Genomic DNA, 25,841 nt, shown 5'->3' on the forward strand with positions numbered 1-25,841 from the left:
AGAAATTTGGAAGGAGCATGTTAGGTTTAGATCTGATTATGTTACGTTTAAGGTAGTAGGTACTTGGATAGCCAAGTCTGGCGCTCAGAAGAGAGACTGATATCGGAAACTTAAAAAGTACGAAATATCTGAAAGAATGAGATCACGCAGGGATAATATGCAGAATAAGAAAAAAGAAAAGCAAGCAAGGTCCCACAGCCAACATTCCCTGAAACAGCGGCATTGAAAAGATGGTTAGGAAGTAGCTAGGGAGGAGGAAGGAAGTCAAGAAGGAAAATTTTAGAAGACAAAGGAGAGTATCAACAGAGCCAAAGGCTACACAGGAGTCAGGTAAGGTAAAGAGAGAAATTTACAACTCACAGGTCCCCAGTAACCTTGGCAGGAAAGGTTTCAGAGGAGCACTGGAAGCTGAACTCAGCAGTGGGATGAAGAGTGAATGGCTAATAAGGAAAAAGAAACCAAAGTCAATCACATATTTTGCAACCAACATATACTCTCTTTAAAAAAGAGAAAGTAAGAAGACTCTCGATGCATCAACAAATAAAAAACATTAGGAATCATTCACATAAACAGAACACGAGTCTGGCCCAATTTAAAGCTACCAGAAATAAACCGAAATGTATTGTTAATATTCATATACACTTTCCGACTGCCCACACAATGCTATATTGAGAAAACAAGGGTTTGCCTTTAGCTGCAGACATATTCAGAATGACCTAAACACACGAAGCCCCACTAAAATCATTCCCAACTCCATTCCCACCACAAAATATTAAATAAATAAGAGATAAAACACTACATTGCAGTTAGCTCAGTTGCTTAAATCCTGTTAGGCTCAAGGTTTTCACCACTGATCTAAAAGACAATAGAGCAGGCAGAATCATTAAATTACTAGATGATTCCTTAAACTGAATTGAATAAGAGAAAGCCTCATATAGAAATAAGCCTAAGAACCTTAGAGATTAGAATTTCAATTAATTGTAATTTCTACCCTTCAGAAGAAAAGAACACTCATTCATTCTCTCTCTCTCTCTCTCTCTCTCTCTCTCTCTCTCTCTCTCTCTCTCTCTCTCTCTCTCTCTTCCCTCCCCCCTCTCCACCCCCTCCTCTCCTCCCTCTCTCCCTCCCTCCCTCCTCCTCTCTCCTTCCTCCCTCTCTTTGTCTTTGTCTGTCTGTCTGTCTCTCTCTCTCTCTCTCACCCCCCCACACCCATCCACAGAGGTTATTTCAAGAGTCAGAAAATAGTGAGAGAAACTACTGCTCCTGAGATGGCAACTGGTGCAAATGCCAGTATAAAGGACTGTCATTAGAAACCTAGACTTGACACCACCTCTCTACTAAAAAGCCATGGGACTGTTCCAGATTTCCAGTTCCTGAAACAGAACTTTCCTCAAATACAATTTCATAAACACAAATTGATTGTGAGAATTAAATGCAAAATTAAATGTAAAAGTGTAATAAAAAGCAATTTGTTATTTATGTAACTTTAGCAGTTATCATCTAGAGGAAACTAAAAAGGAGACAAGAGATGCTTCAAATGTTGCCTGTCCACCTGCATCTCTGTCCTTCCCTCGGCTTGGTTAGTAGAGTGCTGCTCGTATTCCGTAAGCTACTCCAGTACCATCCCAATGAAACTCCCATTTTAATTTAATTACTTGGGGTTGGGTTTCTATGACATAACTAAAAGAGGCCTAATTCATGGAAGAGCCAATTCTTTCATTCCTCTGTAATTCTATAGTTGCTCCAAACAAAATCAGATGATCACAATGGACCGTGTAAAGTGACAAAAAAGTGACATGCATGGCCTCCTGGGCCAGAAAGTGAAAATGGAGTCCCTGTTTATGCTTCTTTGTAACCACACCTTGACCCTAACACATGTCCCAATGCCCAGAATGGAAAAAGCACTCAGTCAAATTTTGTGGGTGTCCAAGTCCATGAGTAAAAGAATGAGCAATGTAGGGTGGCAGTATTAGGAGAAGTCTAGAATTAGAGACACCAACCTGGCGCCCTCTGCATGCAGCTGGCAGCTAAAGCTGTCATACTGGAAGACACTCCTAAAACAGTAAGGCTGAAGTGAAATGATGATGATGACAGCAACGAGGATGACGACAAAGACCACCACGTCAACAACAGCCACAATGATTAGAACGTGCCCAGGCACTGTGTGAAGTGCTTTACTTGGATTATTTCATAAAATCCTCTCTCAAGACAACTCCCTGAGGAAGGTACAGTAAGCCCTCAACGTCAACGATAGGTTCTGCAACTCAAAGCGAAACAGTGAGTAACAAAACCAATTTAACCAACGGCTAATGAGACATAAACAAGAGTTGAGTTTCTACAGCATCCTATCAACATTATAATAAAACTTGGAACAAAACGTTTTTCAAGGACCTGCTGGACCACTTTTATCCTCATTTGGAGACAAGGAAAATAAAGCTCAGAAATAAGGAGAGAACAAAGGACTGAATTTTGGAGAATATTCCTATTAAGGGGTGTTAGGAAAAAATAAAGTATTTTAAGAGGCCAAAGAGATATCGGTACTTAGGGTGCCAGGGAAACCAAGGCTGGAAAGAGAATCAGCAGAACTGTCTATACTACCTCTACTTTCTCGCTGCACACTGGCACTCTACAAAAACACTCTCGCTAAAGTCTCAGATGATCACTTTGCTTAATCTAATAGACACTCTTCGGTCCTTACTCACATAAGTGCAGCCCCTGTTTCTACTGACCACTCACTCCTAGAAACACTGTCTAACACTGCCTTCCACTGGCCCCACAACCCCACACTCTTCCACTTTCCCTCCACCTCTCTGGTTCTTCTCAGGAACCTCTCCCTCCACCTGCTGCTTCAATGCTGTGAACTATTCTCAATCCTTATGCTCTCTGTGTGAACTCATTCACCACTATGTCCTCAGCTATCCATCCACTAGTGACTCCCAAACATATCTCTGGCCAGACCATTCCCCTAAGCTGTAGACCTCAAACGAAGGATGTCTTCAACGGAACTCATCAAATTCTACCCCCAAATCTACTTCTCCAGGTTCCCCAAGTCAGTAAATGGTACCACTTGCCCCTGCAAATCATCCCTACCTCCCTTCCTTCCTCAAATCCAATCAATCCCCAACTTCTTTTACATCTTCCTCTTTATTTTCTGTCAAATGGGCCTACTTCACTCCACTGCCATTGTTACTCTGCTAATGCAGGTCGTATCATCTCTTCCTTGGATTATTAAAACAACCCTTCAGTCCTTGCCTCTCCCCCTCTAGACTGTAAACTCACTGAGAGTTAAGAACTATATCTGATGTATCACTATATTTTAGTTTTTGTCATAATATCCAGAACATGATAGGTAATAAATAAGTATCTGCTGGAAAAAAAAAAAAACGAATAAAAAAAATGAGCTCCAATAGATGGGAGAGATGGAGACCTGACTACGGATAATAAATAGTAAGGAAATGAATTTATAGATTATAATATTCTGGTTTTAGAAGACCACAATTACAGATATTTCACACAAAATTATCTTCTCAAAAAGATAACCTTTTCAACCTCAACATAAGAACCAAAAGTATAGTTACAAGCTGAAAGATATATACATTCAGAGCTAACTTAATGCCGTAATAAAATCTATTTTAAGTCTTAAAAAAACACAAAAACGAAAACTGCCAAGATGAAGAACGTATTTGTCCTTTAAACACTCATCCGATTACCTGGCAAATTTTAAAAACAGCCTTATTATAGATATAAATAAAATGTTACTTATGATCCCAGATCTATTAACTTCCTACCCGAAGTTATCCCTATGTGTCTCATTTTCAAGCACTCCCATGAAAAAAGGCAGAGGAATAAGAAGAAAATGTTAAGGAATAGTCACAATTGCACAAAGAAAGAAGTGTCTATTGTATAGAGCTGTATCATCAAGCTGTGAAAAACGTTTAATTTTTAAGGTGAGATACAACTATCTGAATCTAAATTTAACATCCAGGAAAATTAGAATTAGTCATTTGGCTGGAAACCCCATGATTTCAGCCAAGAAGCTTCCTTACTTGGTCACAAAGCAAAGACACACACACACAAGGTAGAAAATCAGTTCTGTTCTCCAACTTATCTGCTGAAACCTTAATATCAGGGTTCTGCATTTTCCCGCTAACAAACGCAATAACCACAGAATATTTCTCTACTACTACTATGATCTAAAAGATAAGAAAATACTGAACTCTGAACTCAGGTCTTACATAAAAAAAGTTTTAATTAATCATCATTACTTCATATCGAAATAGTCTTAGTTTTAAGTAGCTTTATCTCACGTACACATTTTCCTAATAAGCTTGGCTGAGCTAGAATTTTTCATTTCAAATAGGGGATAGATCCCATTTAATCTTTAAGGTTATCTAATACCTGCTTTTAAAAGGTAGAGATAAGTTTCACCACTTGCTAATAACAATGTTCATGTAAAAAGAAGTTACTATTTGAAGAGTGCTGACTAATTCTCCATCTGCACTATGAAAAGAAAAGGAAAAAAACTATTCACAATGAAGAATGAAACACAGGAAAAATAATGCTAAACTGGGCTCTAGACATTTCCTTCCTGTGTCACTTCCCTACTTAAAAAGTCAGCCTCCCAGGCTCGGTGTCTAAATTCTGGAGAGATGACTATGAAGGAATTTCTCATTCTAACGTGCAGCAAATTAGTGGCTACAATTACAAAATAAACCCTGGCTCCCTTTCTTTTAATTAAAGTATTAGTTATCATTCTTCCATAAGCTTTTCCCAAGATAATCTCTTCAAAAAAATGTGTTCAGAGAACTGTACAAGCACATGCAAAAGTATGAAAGTGGACCACTATCTTACACCATATCCAAAAAGCAATCCTTAGAAGAAAACATAGGGGTAAGCTCCTTGACATCCGTTTGGCAATGATTTTTTGAATTTGACAACAAAATCAAAGGCAACAAGAGAAAAAATAGGTGAGGCTACATCAAATTTAAAAGCTTGTGCACAGCAAAAGAAATCATCAACAAAATGAAAAACAGCCTACAGAATGTGAGAACATATTTGCAAATCATATAACTGATAAGGGGTTAATAATCCAAAATATAAAAAGAACTCACACAACTCAAAAAAAAAAAAAAAAAAAAAAAAAAAAAAACAAAGAAAACCAACAATCCGACTTTAAAATGATCAGAGGAACTGAATAGACATTTTTCCAAAGAAGACATACAAATGACCAAAAAGTACATGAAAAGGTGCTCAACAGCATTAATCATCAGAGAAACGTAAATCAAAATCGCAATGAGATATCACCTCACATGTTAGGATGGTTATCATCAAAAAGACTAAATAAGTGTTGGCGAAGATATGGAGAAATGGGTTCCTTGTGCATTGTTGGGTGGGAATGTAAACTGATGCAGCCACTATGAAAAATAGTATGGAGGTTCCTCAAAGAAGTAAAAACAGAACTATTAAAAGATCCAGCAATCCCACTTCTGGGTGCATATCCAAAGGAAATGAAAACAGGATCTCAAAGAAATATCTGCACTCCCATGTTCACTGCAGCATTACTTATAATAGCCAAGATAAGGAAACAACCTAAGTGTCCATCAACAGGTGAATGGATAAAGAATATGTGGCACATATTATATACAATGTAATATTATTCAGCCATGAGAAAGAAGGATATCCCACTCCTTGCGATAACATGGATGGACTTTGAGGGCATTATGCTAAGTGAAATATGACAAAGACAAATACTGTAAATCACTTACATGTAGAATCTAAAAAAAAGAAAGAAAGAAACAGATACTAGAACTGATTATCAGGGGCTGGGGGAGTGAAGGAAATGGGGGGACAGCCATCACAAAGCACAAACTTCCAACTCTATGATGAATAAATTCTGAGATCTACAGTACAGCATGGTGATTATAGTTAATAATACTGTATTACATATTTGAAAGTTGCTAAGAGAGATCTTGACTGTTCCAATCACAAAAAAAGATATGTGATTACTTGATGTGATACAGGTGTTAGCCAGTGCTACGGTGGTACTCATTTTGCAATATATAAATGTATCACATCAAAAGGTTGTATAACTTAAACTTACAGAATGTTATATGCCAATTATGTCTCAATAAATCTAGGGTAGGTGAAAAGCCTTTCCTCCATTTCAAAATTAATATTTCATCACAGTGGAACACTAGAAAAATTATAAATGCACTCTCCAGAGATTACAAAAGTTAAGATTTTAGGTGTGCATTCTTAGAATTTAGTTGTATATTAGTCTCAGTACAAGAATATACAGTCTCCAGGGGAATTGTTTCGGTTTCTACGCCATCAGTTTGATTCTCAGGTGAGCTAATTAAGATCCATTTACTCTATGGCTGCTGATCAGACTTATTAATACGCCCAGCTATCTTTGAGAGGCATGCCATTGATCGCAATGGGGAGTGTGGGAGAATGGATACATCAGTGCAGATATGCCCTACTCCTGAAGAAAAACAAAATCAGGGCCAGGAAATGAGAAAGTCATGTTTATATGAACCGAAAGCAAATTTACATGGTAGAGAGACTACTTCTACTCTTAATTCCACCACCACCAAACTTTGTGAACTGTCAAATTACTTCAGCTTTCACATTTCCTTGGGTAAATCTGGGATTAATAATAATGCCCCTACCCGTGACAAGGCCAATGGTGAGGCTCACTCAGGTGAGACACCAGATGGCACACTACTTTGCAAAGCATAAATGCTACAAAACTGCAAACTCCGTGATGTCTGCGATGTTATAAAGAGTGTTTGCAAACTTTAGTGCACATAGAATCATCTAAAGCGCGTACTCCTGTGGGCCCTACACCCAGAGATTCCAATTTAATCACCCCTCCACCACAGGAGTAATTTGCATCTCTAACTCTCAAATGACACCCGTGCTGATTCTTAGATCTCACTGTGAGCAGTGCTGAGATTTAAAATAAATAAATAAAAATTAAAAAGAGGCTTCTTATTAAAAATTGTCTTCTTTGAATCTTTTACTTATTCATTAAACTTCTTGAACATTTAACATGTGTCCATTCCTAAATCAGGCTGCAAACACAAAGTTCACTCCCCTCTTAGAAGCTCCTGGTCCAATCTGGTCAGACACCATAATAATGGGATGGGCCAGGTGCTAGAGAACCCCAGGAGAAATACAGCCTGAGACACACCCACAAAGGTGCTTTAATCATATCTGACACCACGCCTAAACATCACCAAGGGAAAATTTCATTTTATACAAGTCCTTGTACATTTCCACAATGAAAAAGATTCAGAGTTAGTTTGTGTGTGGAGTATCTTTTGTATTGTGACATCAACAAGTACAGAGAAAATGACAAGACCGAAGGCAGCTCCACAATCTGCCAAAGAGAGAAGTGGCCTTGATGCAGCATGAAGGTAGACACCCGATAACATTATCAGGAATAACCCATTAAATAAATTTCAGCTATTATTCCCTTAATTGGTGCAATCTCTAATTTGAACCTGCTGTAGTACGCAAAACAAGAGAAATCAAAAACCTTCTTCTACTCTGACAAATATAAAACAATGATTTAAGAAATGTAATATGGAGTAAGACCTCCAGCTTATCCAGCCAAGCACCGTTTCTCTAGAGACTAAAACCGAAGGACAATATACAATCAGAAAGACAGCTGTCTGACTTCACGTTTACAAAAGAGCTATAAACATTACTGACTTAAGTAATTCACCATGTTATGAAGCTATCAATTAATTTATATAAGTCTTACTAGAAAATACATAGATTTGGGACCAGTACCTACCTTCTATGGTAATGAATTGTATATTTTAGTTAACAACTGGTATAATAAGTCCCATATGTAAAATTAATTCCTTTCATTTGTTCTAAAAATATTTCAGTAAAGCTGCAGGGAATATATTCCAGTTGAAGAACAGTGGAATTTCTTCTATATGTCCCTGTTTCATCCTATTCATACCCTTCAGTGTTTAATAGCTGGGTGTATTTAAAGCATGTTCTCACTGATACATGTAATCAAAAGCAGAGATTTAATCAAATGGAATCATAATCACCGAAGTCAAATTTACTTGCTTCCCGCCTGCTTTGATTTGAATTAACTACTCATCTAAATTACATCGAGGCCCTTCCGGATTCCAAGCATGTCCAGGTGCTACATGCAGTGCTTGGGAATGGCTACAAGAAAGCACAAGGACAAATGCTTGACCTTGCTTCAAAGCTGCTCTTAACGACTATTCTGCAAAATAAAATGACCAATTCCACAAAATCCTACATTTCAGATACAAGAGTAAGAGAGAGATGAAAGATAATGCTACTTTTCTGAAAAAGAAACACATGCCTGACTCTAGCCATAGGTTTAAAGAAATCACAAGAAATATTGTATTTATTTCTCTTTTCATAAACACTATTTGTACTGCAAAGCTAACCTTGGCACCTGTGTCATTAAATCTTCTTATAGATAAAACCACTTTTTAAGACTTTTCTATTACAACAGTATGGCCTCGTTCAGAGTTCTGTATTCTGAATTTTTAAAATATTTTTAAATACATTTTTTTCAACATTTAGAGCAATAATTCAATGTATTCCTACAAATCCACAGCCTTCATAGACTGAGAAACCAGAAAAAAAATTTAGGAAATGAAGCAAATAACAACCTTGAAAAGACCATGACTATAAAGTAGATGATTCAGTGTTAGAATTATTCAACACTCATGCAGCTAACACTGACAATCAATTACATGACAGACACACAGGAAGCAGAACTGAAAGGGGTATACAGTCCACCACAGTACAATGTAATAAGTGTTATGTTTGTTTAAAAGTAGTGTAGCCACTTTTTCAGATTCTAGATGAATCAAAAATATAGATATTAAAAATGTACTAGAAGAAAGTTTGGGAAATTTTTCTTGTAATCTAAAAGTGGGGGAGTCTTAAGTTTGACACAAAACCCAGAAGCCATAAAAGAAAATATTGATAAATGTAACCTCATAAAAATAAAAAACAAATGTCTAAGTCCGGACATCAAAAAGTCAAAAGAGAAACTGGGGTAATATTGTGATATAAATGTCTAAGAACTAATTTTCTTAATATATAAAGAGTTCCGGCAAATCAATAAAAAAAAGAAAAATAGATAGCTCACTGAAAAAGGACGTAAACAGTATTTGAACATTGTATTTCTGAAATTTTCAAATGCTAAAAAAGTAAACAAACTAGCATAATGACCCACCCTATACCTATCACCCTACTTCAGTATCATTTATAGCTAATCTTGTTTTATCTATACCTCTACCCACTCTCAACTCTGATTATTTTGAAGTAATATATCCAGCTATAACCCAAATATCATAACAAATTATTTTTTATACAAATGAAAATAAGTTTAACCTCACTTATTAACTTATTAACTCTCAAACATTACGGATGACATGATAACTGGGTATTATTGTATGTTTGGCAATAATTATCAAAATCTACTCAACCACGGAGGTCAATAAAACTTTGAAAATGGCATATCAAGAATCTGGCTGCTTTCCTTCACATTTATTATATGTGGATATCAAGCTAACTGCACAACTAGAAAAAAAACTGGTAGGTGCTATCAAATGAATGGAGCTTTGATAACTACAACTAGTACCAAGCAATAAAAGCTGTCTTCATTAAAACACACACACAACACACACACACACTTCCCCTAACGCCCACCTACTCAGACCAGCTCAGGCTCCCATGGTTACACGTTCTCACGACACACTGTTTTTCTTCTGTGGTACTTAATACAATTTGTAGTAATATACTTATCTCAGGGTTCTCTGATTAATGCCTTTCTTACTCTCTAGATTTTAAACTCCGTAAGGACAGAGACCATGTCTTATTTGCTTGCCCCAGTTTCTGGTCCATAGCAGATATTCAGTATACGTGGAATTCATTCTTTCATTCAAAAGATATTTATCCTGAGTGAGGTGGATTCTGTGCTAGGTGCTGAACAAGGCAAACTAGTGCTTTCTTCTCTTGAAGCTTCTTTTCTACGAGCAGTCAGATAATAACCACACACACACACAAATACACACACACGAAAAGTAATCTAACTGACATAATCCCTTTGATCTGCAAAAAGGTATTATATTTTTCCATACTGATACTCCCAATAAATAGGATTTTCATTTTTAATTATTTCTCCTGATTAAAATAACTTGAATACTTTAAATTCTTAAATAATTTATTTTTCACTATAATTTAACAGCTGCAAAATAGAGTAGAAAAATAAAACATACAATCTTACTATCAAATACAAATACTTTTAGCATTAAAGTATATCTTTCCTATGTTTTCCACAAAACCTTCAACATGACTTTCAAAGTGAGCACAGATCATGCCCTGTTCTTTGCTTTATCACTTTCTCTTCTTTCACTCATAATAAAGATCTAGGAACATTGCAAAATGGTCTCTTCCTCAAAGAGAAAAAGGTCTCCCTGGCAACCATAGTTTCATTCAATCTTTTCTGCCCTCTTTCAAGACCAAGTTTTACCAAAGCGGAACAGACCTCCAACACCTCCCTCTGCAATGAATTTTCTGCCTTAACGTTTAAACAGAACCATATTCAAATAGATGGAGCAGTTGCCTTACACAAGCCAATCATTCTTTTCCAACATTCTTTTCTCTTTCATGCTCTTGACAAGATATCACACCTTTGAGATTTCATTTCTTCCATGTATTCTTCATGCCTTTGTTTGTTAAATATTAGAGAACTTCTTCCAGTTTCTTTGAAACAAAATTGATATGAAAATACTTGTGAACTAGATTTTGGGAAAGAATCAGTGATTAGGCAGCAGGAGCTGAAGAAGCTGGTTATGAGCTGCACGGGCTGCAGATCGCATTAGCTGCCTGAAATTGAAGACACTGCCTGACTTTCTGAGGACAGTATGGGTAGCAGGTGGTCCTGGGAGATTAGCAAAGCACATGTTATTACCCTAATGTTTATCGAGTTGGCAACAATAATAGTGGTATTTTCCTTTAATAGGAAGCACAGGTTTATAGATACTCGATAGATTATGAATGAACAGAAAGACAAAATATTCTTCCTATAAACAGACAACAGATACTTTGGGAAATGTTAGTTTAGATAGCCTGGGGAAGGGGAATCAAAAATAAAATCCAATATGTGGATCACCAAAGTGATTTTTAAAAAATGGCTGTGAATGTATTCTGGCACTGTAGGACAGAATTCACTAGCCTAGTTCCTTCTATTTTTCTAGCAAAATAGCACACAACATTAATTCTCTTTACATAAAGACAAATGGAAAAAAGCCTGCAATGCATCACAACCAGAATATATTAAATAAGATGATGTTGAACAATGAAACATTTAGAAAAAGTTAGTGCTGGTATCCTGCCTCACAGTAGCATTTATATGCTAATGATCTGGAATAGGTTATTTCATTGGAGGGTGAGGAAGAGAATATGCATGCTGAGGAAGAAGGAATCATGGCTCTTTTTGCCTATGCTCTAACTTTCTTTTAGAAAAACAGATTCTTATATCTTTAGTATGAGATTCCTTGCGGTGATGGTAAAAAAATAAAAATAAAAAATAATCCCAAACATTGTGACTTGACTTCTCTCTAAAATAAGTGCCACTAACTCCTCCCACTAAGTTGGATAAACACAAAGTACCATGCAAGCTTCAAGTGACAATCTGACAAAATTCCTTCTCAACCTTCTAAACCTCTAGAAGCAACAATGCAAATCACTTTTGAATGATGTTTCTAAGATAATTATTTCTTGACAAGTTTTTAAAAAGCATTTGATAACACACAGCCACAACAGACTAGCTTAAAATTATGTCATTTAGAATTCCAGGCCAAGAATTTAATCTTTGATCTTCAAAAAGTGGTTCACCCCAAACATGTGCTTTTCCTGTACTATTTTATCACAAAGAATTTTGGCCCAAATTTTCAGATTTGTACATTTTATAAAATGGGATCATGTTACAGACATGAAACCAAGACAAATAGCTTGTTCACTTGCCAGTATCCAATATGTATATTCTGTCTACAAAAGCCTTTAAAATATTGACAAAAAAATGAAAAAGAGGAAAAGTCCCTCCTGCTGACTCATTCTTCACAGAGAAACATTTATTATTTCTAGGGGCAGCATGCTGAATTTCCACTTCCACTGTTGGATTTCCACTCATGACTTCCAGAAGGGGCTTAAGGAATGGAAGAGGAAGAGGTCAAAATCCTTTGAAAGACACACTGCTTTTAAGGGTACTGTAATAAGATCTGCAGAGACGTTATTGATGCATGCCTTTTCGTTTTATTTCCAATATATATTATAGTTATGTTATTTCTCTATGAAAGTTCAGTGTATTCTATTCCTCTAGGGACTCGCAGCGACAGGGCAAGCAGCAAATCAAAATTTTGGAGCATCCATGAGTAAAGAGGTAAAAGGTCTTCAAGGAAATCCAGGCACCAGGCAAAGAAAGAAGGAAAGTTCAATTTAGGACCATTCCCCAGCTCCTTGGATCATAATATGAGTGGATCAAAGAACATGGAAGTTGAGGAAAGAACCAAGAATATAAACTTGTATATTCATATACACACATATGCATGTTAAAGTACTTACTGGCGCTATTGTACTAAACTCTAACTATATAACCTCATCTAACACAAGCAACACTATAAGATATAAGATAGGTATTACTCTCCTCAGATTGTAGATCTGGCATTCAAAGTCAGGTCTGTTTGACTCCAAAACCCATGCTTGCTCATGAAAACCTGTGCTTTGAAATATTCTGTGGCATGAGAGGGGTATAGGATGGTTTCTTCAACAATCATACTTTCAAATTTACAAGGAAATTAATTTTTGATGAGTTTAAAGTCTAATTAAAATCAATGTTATTTAGATACATAAAACATAAAATGTAAATAAATTAATTTTTCCAAAAATTTTAAAGAAAGTCTGGAGAATTCTATACTAAGTAAGCTACTATTATTTCTTCTTTTAATTTCATTTATCTTCTTTTAAAAGTAATTTTAAAGCCCTAATTACAAACAGCAGCATTTCCTTAACAACATGTCAACAAGATCAGGATGCCTTCCACACACTGTCTAGCACCTTCCAGGAAGTCACATTATTTGAGCAACTGAGAAGACATGCTCTACTTTCCCCCCTGTTCTCAGATGAAACTGTAGTTTCCACTGGCCTCCCCCACCACACCACCACCACCCCCTCGCCAAATGCCTGCCTTGCCTACGTCTGGTATATGCAGAGGACTCGCGGGTAGAAGCAGAGATGGAGGAGGAGGGAACAGTGACTTATATAAAGTAAAACTGGATTTTCTAGGAAAGCCTCAATTACAAATATCTTGCCCCATCACCAGATGGCATTGGTCTATGACTTAAACTTTGGTTAGGAAGAAACGATCTCCCAGTGTCTGATAGTTGAGACAGAGTTTGGATCAGAGTACAAATTCAGTTTTCCCCTTATGAAACAAGAATTATGAAATCCAAATCCCATTAGTTGTTTTAAGCAGATACAGGAATTCTGAGACTGATTTCTCTATTGACAAATATCACCACACATTAAAGGAGAAAGCAAAGGAAAGACCATGGACTTGTATTCAACTCCAAGACCAGCCTCTTGTTTGGGACCCTGAGTTAATTACTTACTCTCTGAGCCCTCATTTCCCTAACTGTAAAATGTGAATGCTAATAAGTAGCTCATAAAGTTGTAGTGAGACTCAAATGAGATAATATATATAAATTGCCTTGAACTGTTTAGTACTTAGTAAATATACAATAATTGCTTCATTCTTTGAGTATGGACAAAATGCTTTGAAACCTCAACTATATCAAAAAACAGCTAAATTATGCCCATCCAACCTGTTTTCACCAATCTGAGTTTGTATGGGATATAGTATCCCAAGTTCAAGAAATAATATCAACAGAAGATAATTACCCTCACATGCCCTAGAAAAGATACAATAAATAAAGTTATTAACAAAAGAAACTGCGCCCCATCTACCTTGGCTGGTTCTCCGCAGTGAGGTTCTCTCCCCTCTGATAGCTACTGTCTGCCACCTGGGTTGTAGACCTTTTCACAATTTGTTTTAGCTCCTGCTCCAAGCGTTCTTTGATCGCCTTAACGGTCTCTGGGATCTTTTTCAGTTTGGCCAGCCCCTTGATGAGAATGCCCATAAAAAGGGTACTGTTTTCCTCCGGATCCAATTCCAAATCCTCCTTGATGTCCTGCAGGTTTACCTCTCTCACTGAAAAATAAATAGACACAGATTCCATTACAAAATTCCATTCAAAAACAGAATGGGTCTAGTAAATGAGATCAATGCTTTGATTACTCCCCTAAAGAAATCAGAGATTTTTCAATTAAATTATATTTACACAGTAACTATCTAAGAATCACAAAATAACAGTATGTTCTTCAAATCATACCTATCCATAATAAAAGACAGAAACAATTAAAAACAAGTAAGCAAATTTCCATGAGAAGTTTCCATAGATTACCACTTCTATGATGACTCAGTCAGTTCTCAATATTTATTACACATTCACTATATAAAATGTCATAGTTTGTGTTGTAAAATTCTAAAAAGCCAGACCATAGTCTCAAATTCCTATTTATTAGTTGGAAGAGATAAGTAGCTTGAAATAAAGACGTTACGAATACATGCAGAAAAGGTAAATAAGTTAAAATTATAACAAATGATAAAAGAGAAGGAGAAAAATAAAGGAAAACCAGTATGTACAAATGAGAGAAAACTTTGAGGAAGAGTAATGAAGAGTATTTCATAAACAAACAAAAAAACCCTATTTTTTTAAACATATGTCTACCATAAAATCATTACCTACTGAAGATAGGTTTTGCTTATTGATGGAAGTTTCTGAGAAGTAACTGCATATGTCAGAAGTCTTTGTTGATCTTGAGACTATAGTTTTCATCCAAATCATCTGGTTTGGGAATGGAAGAAATAGGCTAGAACGGTGGCTCTTGACCCCTGTGAGAAGCTGGGGAGGTGGCACTGGGATCTGAGATTTCGGTTACCTACTGAAATCTTTTCCCTCCAACTACCAAAACTCTCATGTGATTTCGGAGGTTTCACAACTGCCATGAGAACCACAGGTTAAAAACCTCTGGCCTAAAAATAATTCTTTCATTTTACAAATGGCTGGATTAAGACAGACAAAGCAAAAATGAGTACAAGCCTAAATATGGACCCATAAAGTTTTCCTCATCTTCCCCTCTCTTCCACTCCCCAAAACAACTAGAAGACTTTAAAAGTATACAATACCCTGAAAGAACGTATGCATTCTTCTTTAGTAGATTCAAGAGTAACTAAACTACAAGCCCACTCTAAGTTGTTCAGCACCACTGGAATGCACTGAAATCTATTTATTTAGAGAAGAATGAAAATATCCCAGTAGATGAAGCCCTTGTAACCACTACATAGATTTTCTAAAACTTCTACTTCAGATGACGCGTAGGCTATTCTCACTTTTTTGCTCCCAACTCATAAAATGCACTTAAATATGAACCAAAGGTATTTAACTATGAACCAAAGATACTGAATGATATGAATGAAATTACTTATACAAGTTTGTTCCAAAGTAAATAAGTCCTCTATATGTTTATCCATGATCCTGTTGTCTTAAGATTCTCTAGAGCCCAGAAACCCATGAGAGAGAAGTGCATTAAAAATAAAAAATAAAAATAAATAAAAAATCATATGATTTTCTTCATAACATCAAGGGCATTTGTTGATATGGCATTTTTTTATTATTATTATTACTGGTAATCTGGGAGTAGAACCAAGAAGCCTTATGCTCTAAAGATCACATAACAATTCTGAAGGCAAATCAAAAAAAGAATACCGATGTTCCCAAACATGACATTTCAAGAATAGACATTTCAGTTACTGATTTTGTTTTATACATAAAGCTCTAGGCACCTCAGGCCACATAATTACTCCATCCTACAAGACCAACCCCAACAGCAAGAAAAGTACCTAGCAGTCAATGAGCCATCTAAATTTAGCATGTTAGAGGGGGAAAATGAAGCAAAACGATAAGCAGAACTTCAGGAAGGAAAAAAAGTAACAGAAATTTAGTAGGGACAAAATAATCTTCACAAAAGAGCACATATGAGTTACAAACAGGACCATGTAAAAGGCCACTTGAAATTTGCAGCCACCTGACTCAAAAGTGATTGGTAATGAGATAAACATAGTTTAAATCAATAAGCCCCTAGATTATGGAGCATATAGCTACTTATATGCACACTGATAAGACAGTTTATTAATAACAACAAATAAGCAAGATATGAATAATAAAATGCCACTGCCCCAAATGGCACGTTTGTTTAGAACCTTTTCTTTCTGTTTGTCTCTTGAAATCTCCTAGAGCATAAACACTGAACAGATCCAATATTAATTAATTTATACTATCTATTTCACTTACATCGGCTGAAAATTAAAAGGCAATTTAAAAGGATAATATAATCAACCATGAAGACTAGTCTAATAATCACAAAAGCCCTGTGAGGTCAGATAGAATGATTGGTGCTTTATGAAAAAAGCCTTGTACAAAAATAATTATGCTGAAATTCAGTAAGGCCTCACACCACAATTAGAACAAAATGTACATATTTCCAAACTACTAAACTCAAATCATCCCCTTATATCTTGTATTTCTATAATATGTATTCAATATGTGGGGTTCAGAACATTTCAAAAAGTAGAAATACTTTACACCCTTTTCCAATTTTCTTTGATTTTTTTGCTCTGAGGATCTTAACAAGTAAAAATATCTTAAACCTGGTTTTAAATGCTTTCAATGATAGAACAGCATTAAATATTAAAAGATTTTCATGTCCTTTAACCATTTATTTCTACTACAATCCTATTGACATCAACTATTTCCTATAAGGCAGACAGACAGGCTTATATGCCTATAGTTCCATTTCTAAGTGGATGTTAACTCATGTCAGTGGTCGAGGCTAGGCATGAAATCCTGGAAGGAGGGTTTAAATAAGACACTTTGGGACTCACGAAATGATTAACTAAACATCTAAGGTCATTTCAAACTCTACAATTCCATGATTCTATTAACTACAGTTTAAATCTCTATCATCTCTGATTATAAGGCCTATAGCTGATTATGTATACCTATATTATAGATAGCCCACTTAAAAAAAAAAAAAACAGTTAAAAAGGTGAATAATCCATTTATGGAGCTAAATATTTTATAAAAAAAACTACTTTTTCTGTTTCCCATTGAGTAAAGAAAGCAATTAAGACCAGTCTATGGCTTTCTTCTCAGTACGTTTGGAAAGAAAGATCGGTAACACATGCCATACCTCTACATCAGTGTCATCAAATTGCAGAAGATAAGGGCTACGGTAATAAACTTTTTATTGAATACACTATATCATTTGTACATGTTAATTAAGGTATAAAAGATAATGGTAGTGTTTACTGTAAAAAAAATTCCTGATAAATGTCATTCCTTACACTATACATGGTACTTAAATTATGTAAATCCACATACATGATTTTGACCTATATAACTTAATTTACATATATTCAAGAACATTATCCTTATATAAGATAATTGTCTGCCAGTATTGAACAGAATTCAATATAAAAAGGAGGCTTCAAAAAATTACCAAACCTAATTAGACCACTAAAGTATCAGGAGAATTACATATCTACAATGCTGCCCCCACAGATGGGAACCTGGCCTCAATACTGACAATATTCTCAAGCAGAAAACAATAAGTTACCACTTAAAAATAATTCTTGTGCTTCTGATCCAAGTGTCACTACAAATTCATAGTTCTGATACCCAAGCTACTAAAAAATACTATTATATAAATATATATTAAGAAATTAAAAAAAAAAATAGTCTGGCTCAAAATTTGGAGTAACATCTCCATAGACAAGAAATGCAAACAATAAGTGGAGCCAGAGTGTGTGTTCAAAGAGCTCTGGGCAGAGAAAGAGGCAAAGGCAGGTGGATTTGGCCCACGTAGGTTTATAGAGACTTATGCTCCACTGGCCAGGTAAGCTGACAAAATCCTTCACCAAGGACTGCAAGTCCAGGACCAATCAAGCTCTAGACTACACTGGTAGGTTGCTAGCCTCACCAAATCCTTATCCTCCATTCATGTCCCAGTGGAGGCACTTGGTCAACTACATATCTTAAATACTATTCGTTTCACCAATGAAAAATTACTTCTAACATCTTTTATTCTAATTAATGCACCCACTGGTGCAGATTGAGAGAGCAATATCTGAGGCATCAGTTGCCTCTAGAGTATAGAATCTTGATTAGAGTCTTTCAAATGTTAACTAACTACCCCTAGAGTGTGGATTCCTGATTAGGGTACTTCAACAATGTTAACTAAGCACCCCTAGGGTACAGATTAAATTACTTTAAAGAAAACTACAGACAATATAACATCCCACTCCTGAAAAGAGGCTGCCTAAGGTTATTGCCAACTGCTACTTAGGGCTATCATTTATAGGATCTAGGAGTTTTTACAGCCTCAAGACAGGGCTGGTTTCAAACATGAGGTGGAGATGAATGCCACATTGCAGTGAGTTTGAAAGCACAGTAAATGTGCATAGGTCCTTCCATAAGTAAAAGTGGGCTAAGGGGAAATGATGGTTTTGTTTGTTTGTTTGTTTGTTTGCCTTGGGGGAAGGTAGAGTGGAAGGTTCGATTAAAATAAAAACAAATGAAACTAACACCTACTGAATTAGTTTCCCTTGAGATAGTGCTTGATGTGCATTATCTCATTTAGAGTAAGAAGGATGTAACTTTGAAGATCAAAGAGTAGCAGCTAATAGAGAGAAGCTACTAAAAATATAACAGGGATACAGGGTAAGAGAAGAGACAAAAAAAAGATGAACTGATAGTTTATATTAATAGTCACTAAAATGTATTAGGTTGCAGCCCTTTGTTAATGTATGTTTTTGTAAGTTCAATTGCCCATGGAGACGGCATGGTGTAGTAAAAAGAAAGAAAGCTTAGCATCATACATTTTAGATGTGATTTTCATCTCCACCAGTTTCTAGTTGTATTATCTCTCTCAAGTCATGAAATCTTGCTAGGTCTCAATTTCTTCATCTGTAAAGTGACGATAACATTATCTACAGAATTATGCACATTAAATGAGACATGACATTAAAACACAAAAACAAACCAAAAGAAAGTAAAAACATCATTTTAAAACTTCTAACTTTAGGAAATTTTGGGTTGCTGAAGACAATGGTAGCTGCTTAGGTCCTCATCTCTCCATATTTCTTCCAAAAACAGCATAGAATGTCAAGCATGCCCTTTAGATAACTTGGAGAAATTGCCCCGAATTCAAAACAACTACAAATAAAAATAAGAAAAAAACCACCTAATCTCAGCAAGTGATCTCTCATGCTCCTGCTTCACTCATGCTCGGCCACAAGACTTTGTTGCAAACAAAGGTAGACTGGGGAAAACTGTGATGAAGAAACAAGAAGGGAGCTAAAGATGAACCTAAGATTGATCTAAAACAATTGCTAGAAAAAGTCCACCCTAAGTTTTGAAATACTAAAAATTAACTAAGCAAATTAGAGCATGAACTATAGGTTAAAAAAAAAGCAGACACAACTTGAAGGAATAATGTTTGAGACACATCGTTTCTAGAAGAGAAATAAGACACAAATAGACAAATGCCCTTTGGCATTTGGATGGTGATAGCAGAAAAAAGAAAAGGAAAAATTGGGGATCCTACAAGAGTCAAAATTCTAAGAACAACATTCTCCTATCAAAACAAACAAAAAAGTCTACTAAAGTATCTAGATTTTGCTATAGTGACAGAAGAGGGAGCCAATGAGCTAAGATTCCTATAAACACCCCACTACCATAAAAATGAGCAGAAAAATGAACAGATTGATATAGAGGTGTATCAAAAAAATTTCAGGACATCAACAGAGGAAAATTCCTGTAATAAAACAACCATAAAACACAAGAAAACTACATGACAATACTCCAGATGGAATTAATATACTCAAATCAGAATTTGTGGAAATAAAAAGCCACCTTAAGTCAAAAATCCAAAAACTAAGAACACACATGGACAAGTGAAGGTGTAAGAAGAAAACTGACAAAACTCAGTTAATATGTGAAAGAAAAAGACAAAATTATCTCATACATGAAAAATAATGTATAAAATACCCAAGGGAGAATAAACTCAAATGAATATTTTATAAAGGGTATTGAGGAAATACAAAGAACTAAAACAGGAAATAAAAGGAGCTATAAAGAAATAAAAAGATCAAAGAGAAAGTTGTAGAAATGGAAGCCAGGAAAAGAAAAAAGTAACATTAGAAGAAAAACAAATAATAGAACTAATACTTCAAATAAAAACCAAGAAAACTTACCCAAAAATAAAAGTCTTGAATTTACAAAATGAGAGTCCACTGGGTATCACGTAAATTAACTCCCCAAAATATCAACGTCAAGACATATCCTACTAAAACTATTCAATTCCTCAGCTAAAAAGTCCTCACATCCTACATGATCAAGTAACTTACGAGGGCAAAAAAATTAGATTGGCATCAGAATTTTCATAAAACACACATAGCTTTTTACAAAAAAAGCTCAATAAGCAAAAGTATAAAGCAAGGAATTTATACCCACTCAAGTTGTCCTTTAAATAACAAGGCTATAAGTAAAAAAGTATTTTTCTTTTTTAAATTTTTTTTCTTTTATTATGGTGACATTAACAAAATCTATTAGGTTTCAGGTGTATGACTATCTATATCCAGATAGATAGATAGATAGATAGATAGATAGATAGATAGATAGATAGATAGATATAGATGATAGACAGACATAGTTATTGCTTTGTATGTTCACTGCCCGTAGTTAGATGTCTTTCTGTCACCATATATTTGACCCTTTTTACTCCATCTTCCTCCCTACCCTCTGGTAACCACTAGTCTATTGTCCATGTCCATGAAGTCTTTTGTCCTGTTTTGCTTTTAGGTTTATATCCCACATATAAGTGATATCATGTGATTTTCAACTTTTTCTGTCTGGCTTATTTCGCTTAGCATGATTATCTCAAGGTCCATCCATGTTGTCGCAAATGGTAGTATTTCATCTCTTCATATGGCTGAGTAATATTCCATTGTATATATGTGCCACAGCTTCTTTAGCCAATCATCTATTGTAGGACACTTCGGTTGCTTCCATGTCTTGGCCACCATGAAAATGCTGCCATGAACATCAGCATGCAAATATCTTTTTCAGATATGGGTCTTCAAGTCTTTGGGGGTAAATACCCAGTAGAGGGATTATTGGATCATATGGTAGATCAATTCTTATTTTTTTGAGGAATCTCCATACCGTTCTCTATAGTGGCTGTACCAATTTGCAGTCCCACCAGCAGTGTATGAGGGATCCTTTTTCTCCGCATAACAACTATTCTAACAGGTGTGAGATAGTGCTTCCTTGTGGTTTAGATTTGCATTTCCCTAATAGCAAGTGAAGTTGAACATCTTTTCAGATAATTGTTGGCCATTTGTATGTCTTCTTGGGAGAAGAGTCTGTTCAGGTCCCAAGCCTATTTTTTAATTAGATTGCTTGGGGTTTTTTGTTGTTGTTGTTGTTGTTGTTATTAAATTGTATAAGTTCTTTGTATATTTTAGATGTTAGACCCTTATTGAAGGCATTGCTTGTAAATATATTTATTTTGAGTTAATTTTAGTATATGATAATAGACAAACAGTCTAGTTTTATTCTTTTGCAGGTGGCTTTCCAGTTTTCCCAGCACCATTTATTGAAGAAGCTTTCCTTTCTCCACTGTATGTTTTTGGCTCTTTTGTCAAAAATTATTTGCCCATAAAAACATGGGTTTTCTTCTGGACTCTTGATTCTGATCCACTGGCCTGTGTGCCTGTTTTTCTGCCAATATCATGCTGTTTTGATTATTGCCGCTTTGTAGTATAGTTTGAAGTCGGGCAGAGTGATGCTTTCAGCCTCGTTCTAAAAGAGTATTTTTCAATGGAAGGAATTCTGCACCTTCCCTTCTTGAGGAATCTTTTAGATGAGCTTTATCCAATCGAAAAAAACTGAGAAAGTCTCAGCAAAAAGACAGATGAGCACTTAAAATATTTAAATAAAGGTTTAAAACAAAACAAAAGCGAGAGTATGGATGAATGCCAACTATACAAAAATAGTATGTTGTGAAAAAGTAAAAATAATGCAACTAAAGATTGGCAGAAGAGAGGAAAAAGAAAAAGTATATTGTTGTTATCGAGGGAATGGATGAGAATTAAAGGATACTAATAAAAACAAAAATCTGAGAGTTAAAAGTTACAGAAAAAAGAGGCTAAGAATATTTTCAATGGTTTTTAAATATATTAAAAGACAACCACTAGAAAAAAAACTCTTTCTAAACCAAAGATTTTATAAAGAGCAAAGAATTGATATCTCAGAAACATAGCAAAGATACACATATTTATAAAGTAGTACGACACAGTTGAGACAAATCTATCAGTCATATCAATATATTCAAATGGATCCAACTGGCCTATAAAATTTTCAATTTGACTCAAAGCAAGGCCCACCTATATACTATACACATATCTAAAACAAATTTAGAGAAGCAAGAAATATAGAACAAACCAATGTAAACCACTCAAAAAGCATTAACCATAACAAAGAAAAGCATTTTTAATACCAAAAGCCACAATTCACAATAAAGCTATAACACTTATGACTATTTATGTACCAAATAAAACAGAAACCACCTTTTGAAACAAAGGTGATACATAGAGGAAAAACACACTAACAGAAAATTTTAATACAACACAAAAATAAAGGAGACAGAAGACCTAAACATCATAATTAAACAAGATAAATCTTACGGATATATATCAAACTCGACTCTTAATAATAATTAACCTTTTTCTAAAGTGCCCATGGGACATTCACAAAAATTGATCATATGTTAAGTCACAAAGAAAATGTCAGCAAGTTGCATAAAGTAGAAATATTACAAACACCACTCCCTGAATACAGTGCAACGAAACCAGAAGTACTAAGAAAAACAAAACAAACACAAAGGCCCTTTCATCTTTAAATTTAAAATTCTTCTACTAAAAACACTTGAAACACAGACTGAAATAAGACACTATCTTTTTTAAAAAATGATAATGAAAATACCACATATTAATGTCTATAGGATACATTTAGTGTTGATGAGAGGAAAATTAGTAGCATTGAACACTTATCAGTGAAAATCAGAGAAACATAATTTCAATTTCTGCTTAGAAAAAAAGCATGAAGAAGGAAAGAATAAAGATAAAAGACAATAATGAGGTAGAGAATAGAATATACATTATCTAATCAATATATCCAAATCCTGGTTATTTCTGGAAAATAAAAAACATACTAGACAAACCTCTAGCTCCTTTGATCAAGAAGAGAAGGGAGATAGCACAAATAAATGACAAAAAGGAAACAAAAAATTTCAAAACCATAATACTTTATAGACCCATATATATAATTGATCAACTAAATGAAATGAATAATTTCCTATAAAAATACAGATTATTAAAATTTATCCCACTAGAGATAGAATGCTTAAGAGAACAATTTACATAGAAGTAGAGAAAATTATTGAGAAATAAAAAGTGAAAAATTAAAAAGTACGATAGGGCAATTCCCAAACATTCAAACATCAGATAGTCCCAATGCTCGATAAACTATTGTGATGAAGGACAAGGCAAATTCCCGAGTGGGAGGGAAACGAAGCCCTGAACTGAGAGAATTCTTTCTATACTGTTGGCGGAGAAAGAATTCAACACACACCCCAAAGTTAGAGAAGGGTTAACACTCCACAGACAGAGTGTGGTCTCTCAGAGGCAGACAGTGAGAGAGCCTAAGAGAGACTCAGAAAGACAAGGACAATAGAAAGAGACAAGAACAGTGAGAGAGTAAAGGTACTGAGAGACACCCAGAGAAAGACACTGAGAGAGACAGAGTAAAGACAGTGAGAGGGAATTCAGTGTATATATCATTCTTTAGTTCCTGTGAGTTACAGTTTAAAGACTTAGTTTACCCATTTCCTTTGATATGGACGTATGGTGAGGAAGGGTAAGAGCATGGAGCATGAAAAGGAAAGAATAGGTAGCATGAAAGGCCTGCTGACAGCTCCCAGAATTTAATCTATAGGTTCTCTATGCTTTTAGCCATAGGGAATGAACAATTTTATCCTGTGTAGGCAGCCACTTAAAGACTTTTTCCTGTTTCCCCTTCACAGGAGTGAGAAATAAGTTGTTAGTAACCCCAGCAGAAATCTTCCTTTGTTCTGCAGGTGTCCCTGTGGCCTGGCTGCAGGGCTGATCAGCATATTGCAGTCTCTGAATATAGCTTGATTTAACTTTTTAGTTCTCTTGCTTCCTCCCTACATTACTTCCAGAAAATTGAAAATGAAGGAAAACTTCCTAATTCCTTTTATGAAGCAAATTATTACACTGAAATCAAAATATAACAAGATTTAGACTACAAGCCAATATCACTCAGGAACACCTATATATAAATCTTAAATAAACTACTAGCAAACAGAATTCAACACCACATTGAGAAAATACACCATGGTCAAGAGGGATTTATTCTAGGAATGAAAAATTGATTTAATTTTTAATTCTATTGATAATGGATTTCCTAATGTTGAATCAATTTTTAATACAAGAGAAAAATTGTTCGACCCAACTCACCATCAGAGAAATGCCAATTAAACAATATTGTGATATTATTTTCACCTATCAAATTGGCAAAAATGAAAAAGTATGACAACACATTCTTTAGCAAGGCAGTGGGGATACAAGCAGTCTCATACACTGTTGGTGGGAATGCAAACTGACGCAACTCTTCTGAAGAACTCGTTAATGCCAGAAAAAACACACATGGGCTTCTCTTTTGATTGAGTTATCCCTCTTCTAGATATTTACCCTACTGACACACCTCCAATAATAAGAAAATACATATGCACAAGATTATTCATTGTATCATTGCTTGCAACAATACTCATATATTAGAGGATGGTTGAACTATGGTAAATAGACACAACAAAGTACTATTCAAGTGTAAAAAGAAACCTAAATCTCTATGAATATGGAGTGATTCCCCAGATATATTATAATGTGAAAAGAGCAAAATATAAGAGTATCTATAGTATACTACCCTTCATTGAAGAAAGATGTAAGAAAAAACATATCTGCTCTTTTGTGCCAAAAGAAACACAGTAAAGATAAACTAGAAACTAACGAAATTGATTATATGAGATGGGTAAAAACAGAACAGAAAAATGATTAGCATCTACTTAACTTTTTTACATATTAATGGAGAAAGAAATGGCCCGATAAAAACTGGGCAAACAAAAGACAAATCACAAGAGACCCAAAAGGTCCAAATACATAGAAAGATTCTCAATACCACTAGAAACCAGAGAAATGCTTTAAAATAACTTAAACTGAATAAAAACAAAACTTGTAAGATATGTCAAACTCAATTTGCAGAAATTAAAGTCCAACAAAGCCAATTTTAAGGGCAAGAAGTAGAGAAACAAAAGCTCACACACAGAGCTCAGAGGAATCTACCTTGATATAAGCACTTTAAAAAGCCATTTGGCGAGAAAAGTTTAAAATGCACAACATTCTTATATGTATGCACACACGACCCTAAGAAAAGGGATTCCCCACCTTTAGGACATCATAGTCCATACAGAAAATAACAGTACTTACACAGTACAACTAGGGTAAATGG

The 25,841-nt window shown here is 35.2% G+C and overlaps 1 protein-coding gene across 1 annotated transcript in view; it reads right to left on the reverse strand.

Annotated features, from left to right (window-relative positions):
• The window catches only part of EXOC4 (exocyst complex component 4), a 643,761-nt gene that overhangs the window by 556,113 nt on the left and 61,807 nt on the right, over positions 1-25,841 (reverse strand). Inside the window, 1 exon segment of the mRNA XM_015588393.2 lies at positions 14,038-14,281. Within this exon segment, the coding sequence (XP_015443879.1) occupies positions 14,038-14,281 (244 nt within the window).

Source organism: Pteropus alecto, unplaced genomic scaffold (genome assembly GCF_000325575.1).
Source record: "Pteropus alecto unplaced genomic scaffold, ASM32557v1 scaffold22, whole genome shotgun sequence".
In the NCBI taxonomy this organism is placed as follows: domain Eukaryota; kingdom Metazoa; phylum Chordata; class Mammalia; order Chiroptera; family Pteropodidae; genus Pteropus; species Pteropus alecto.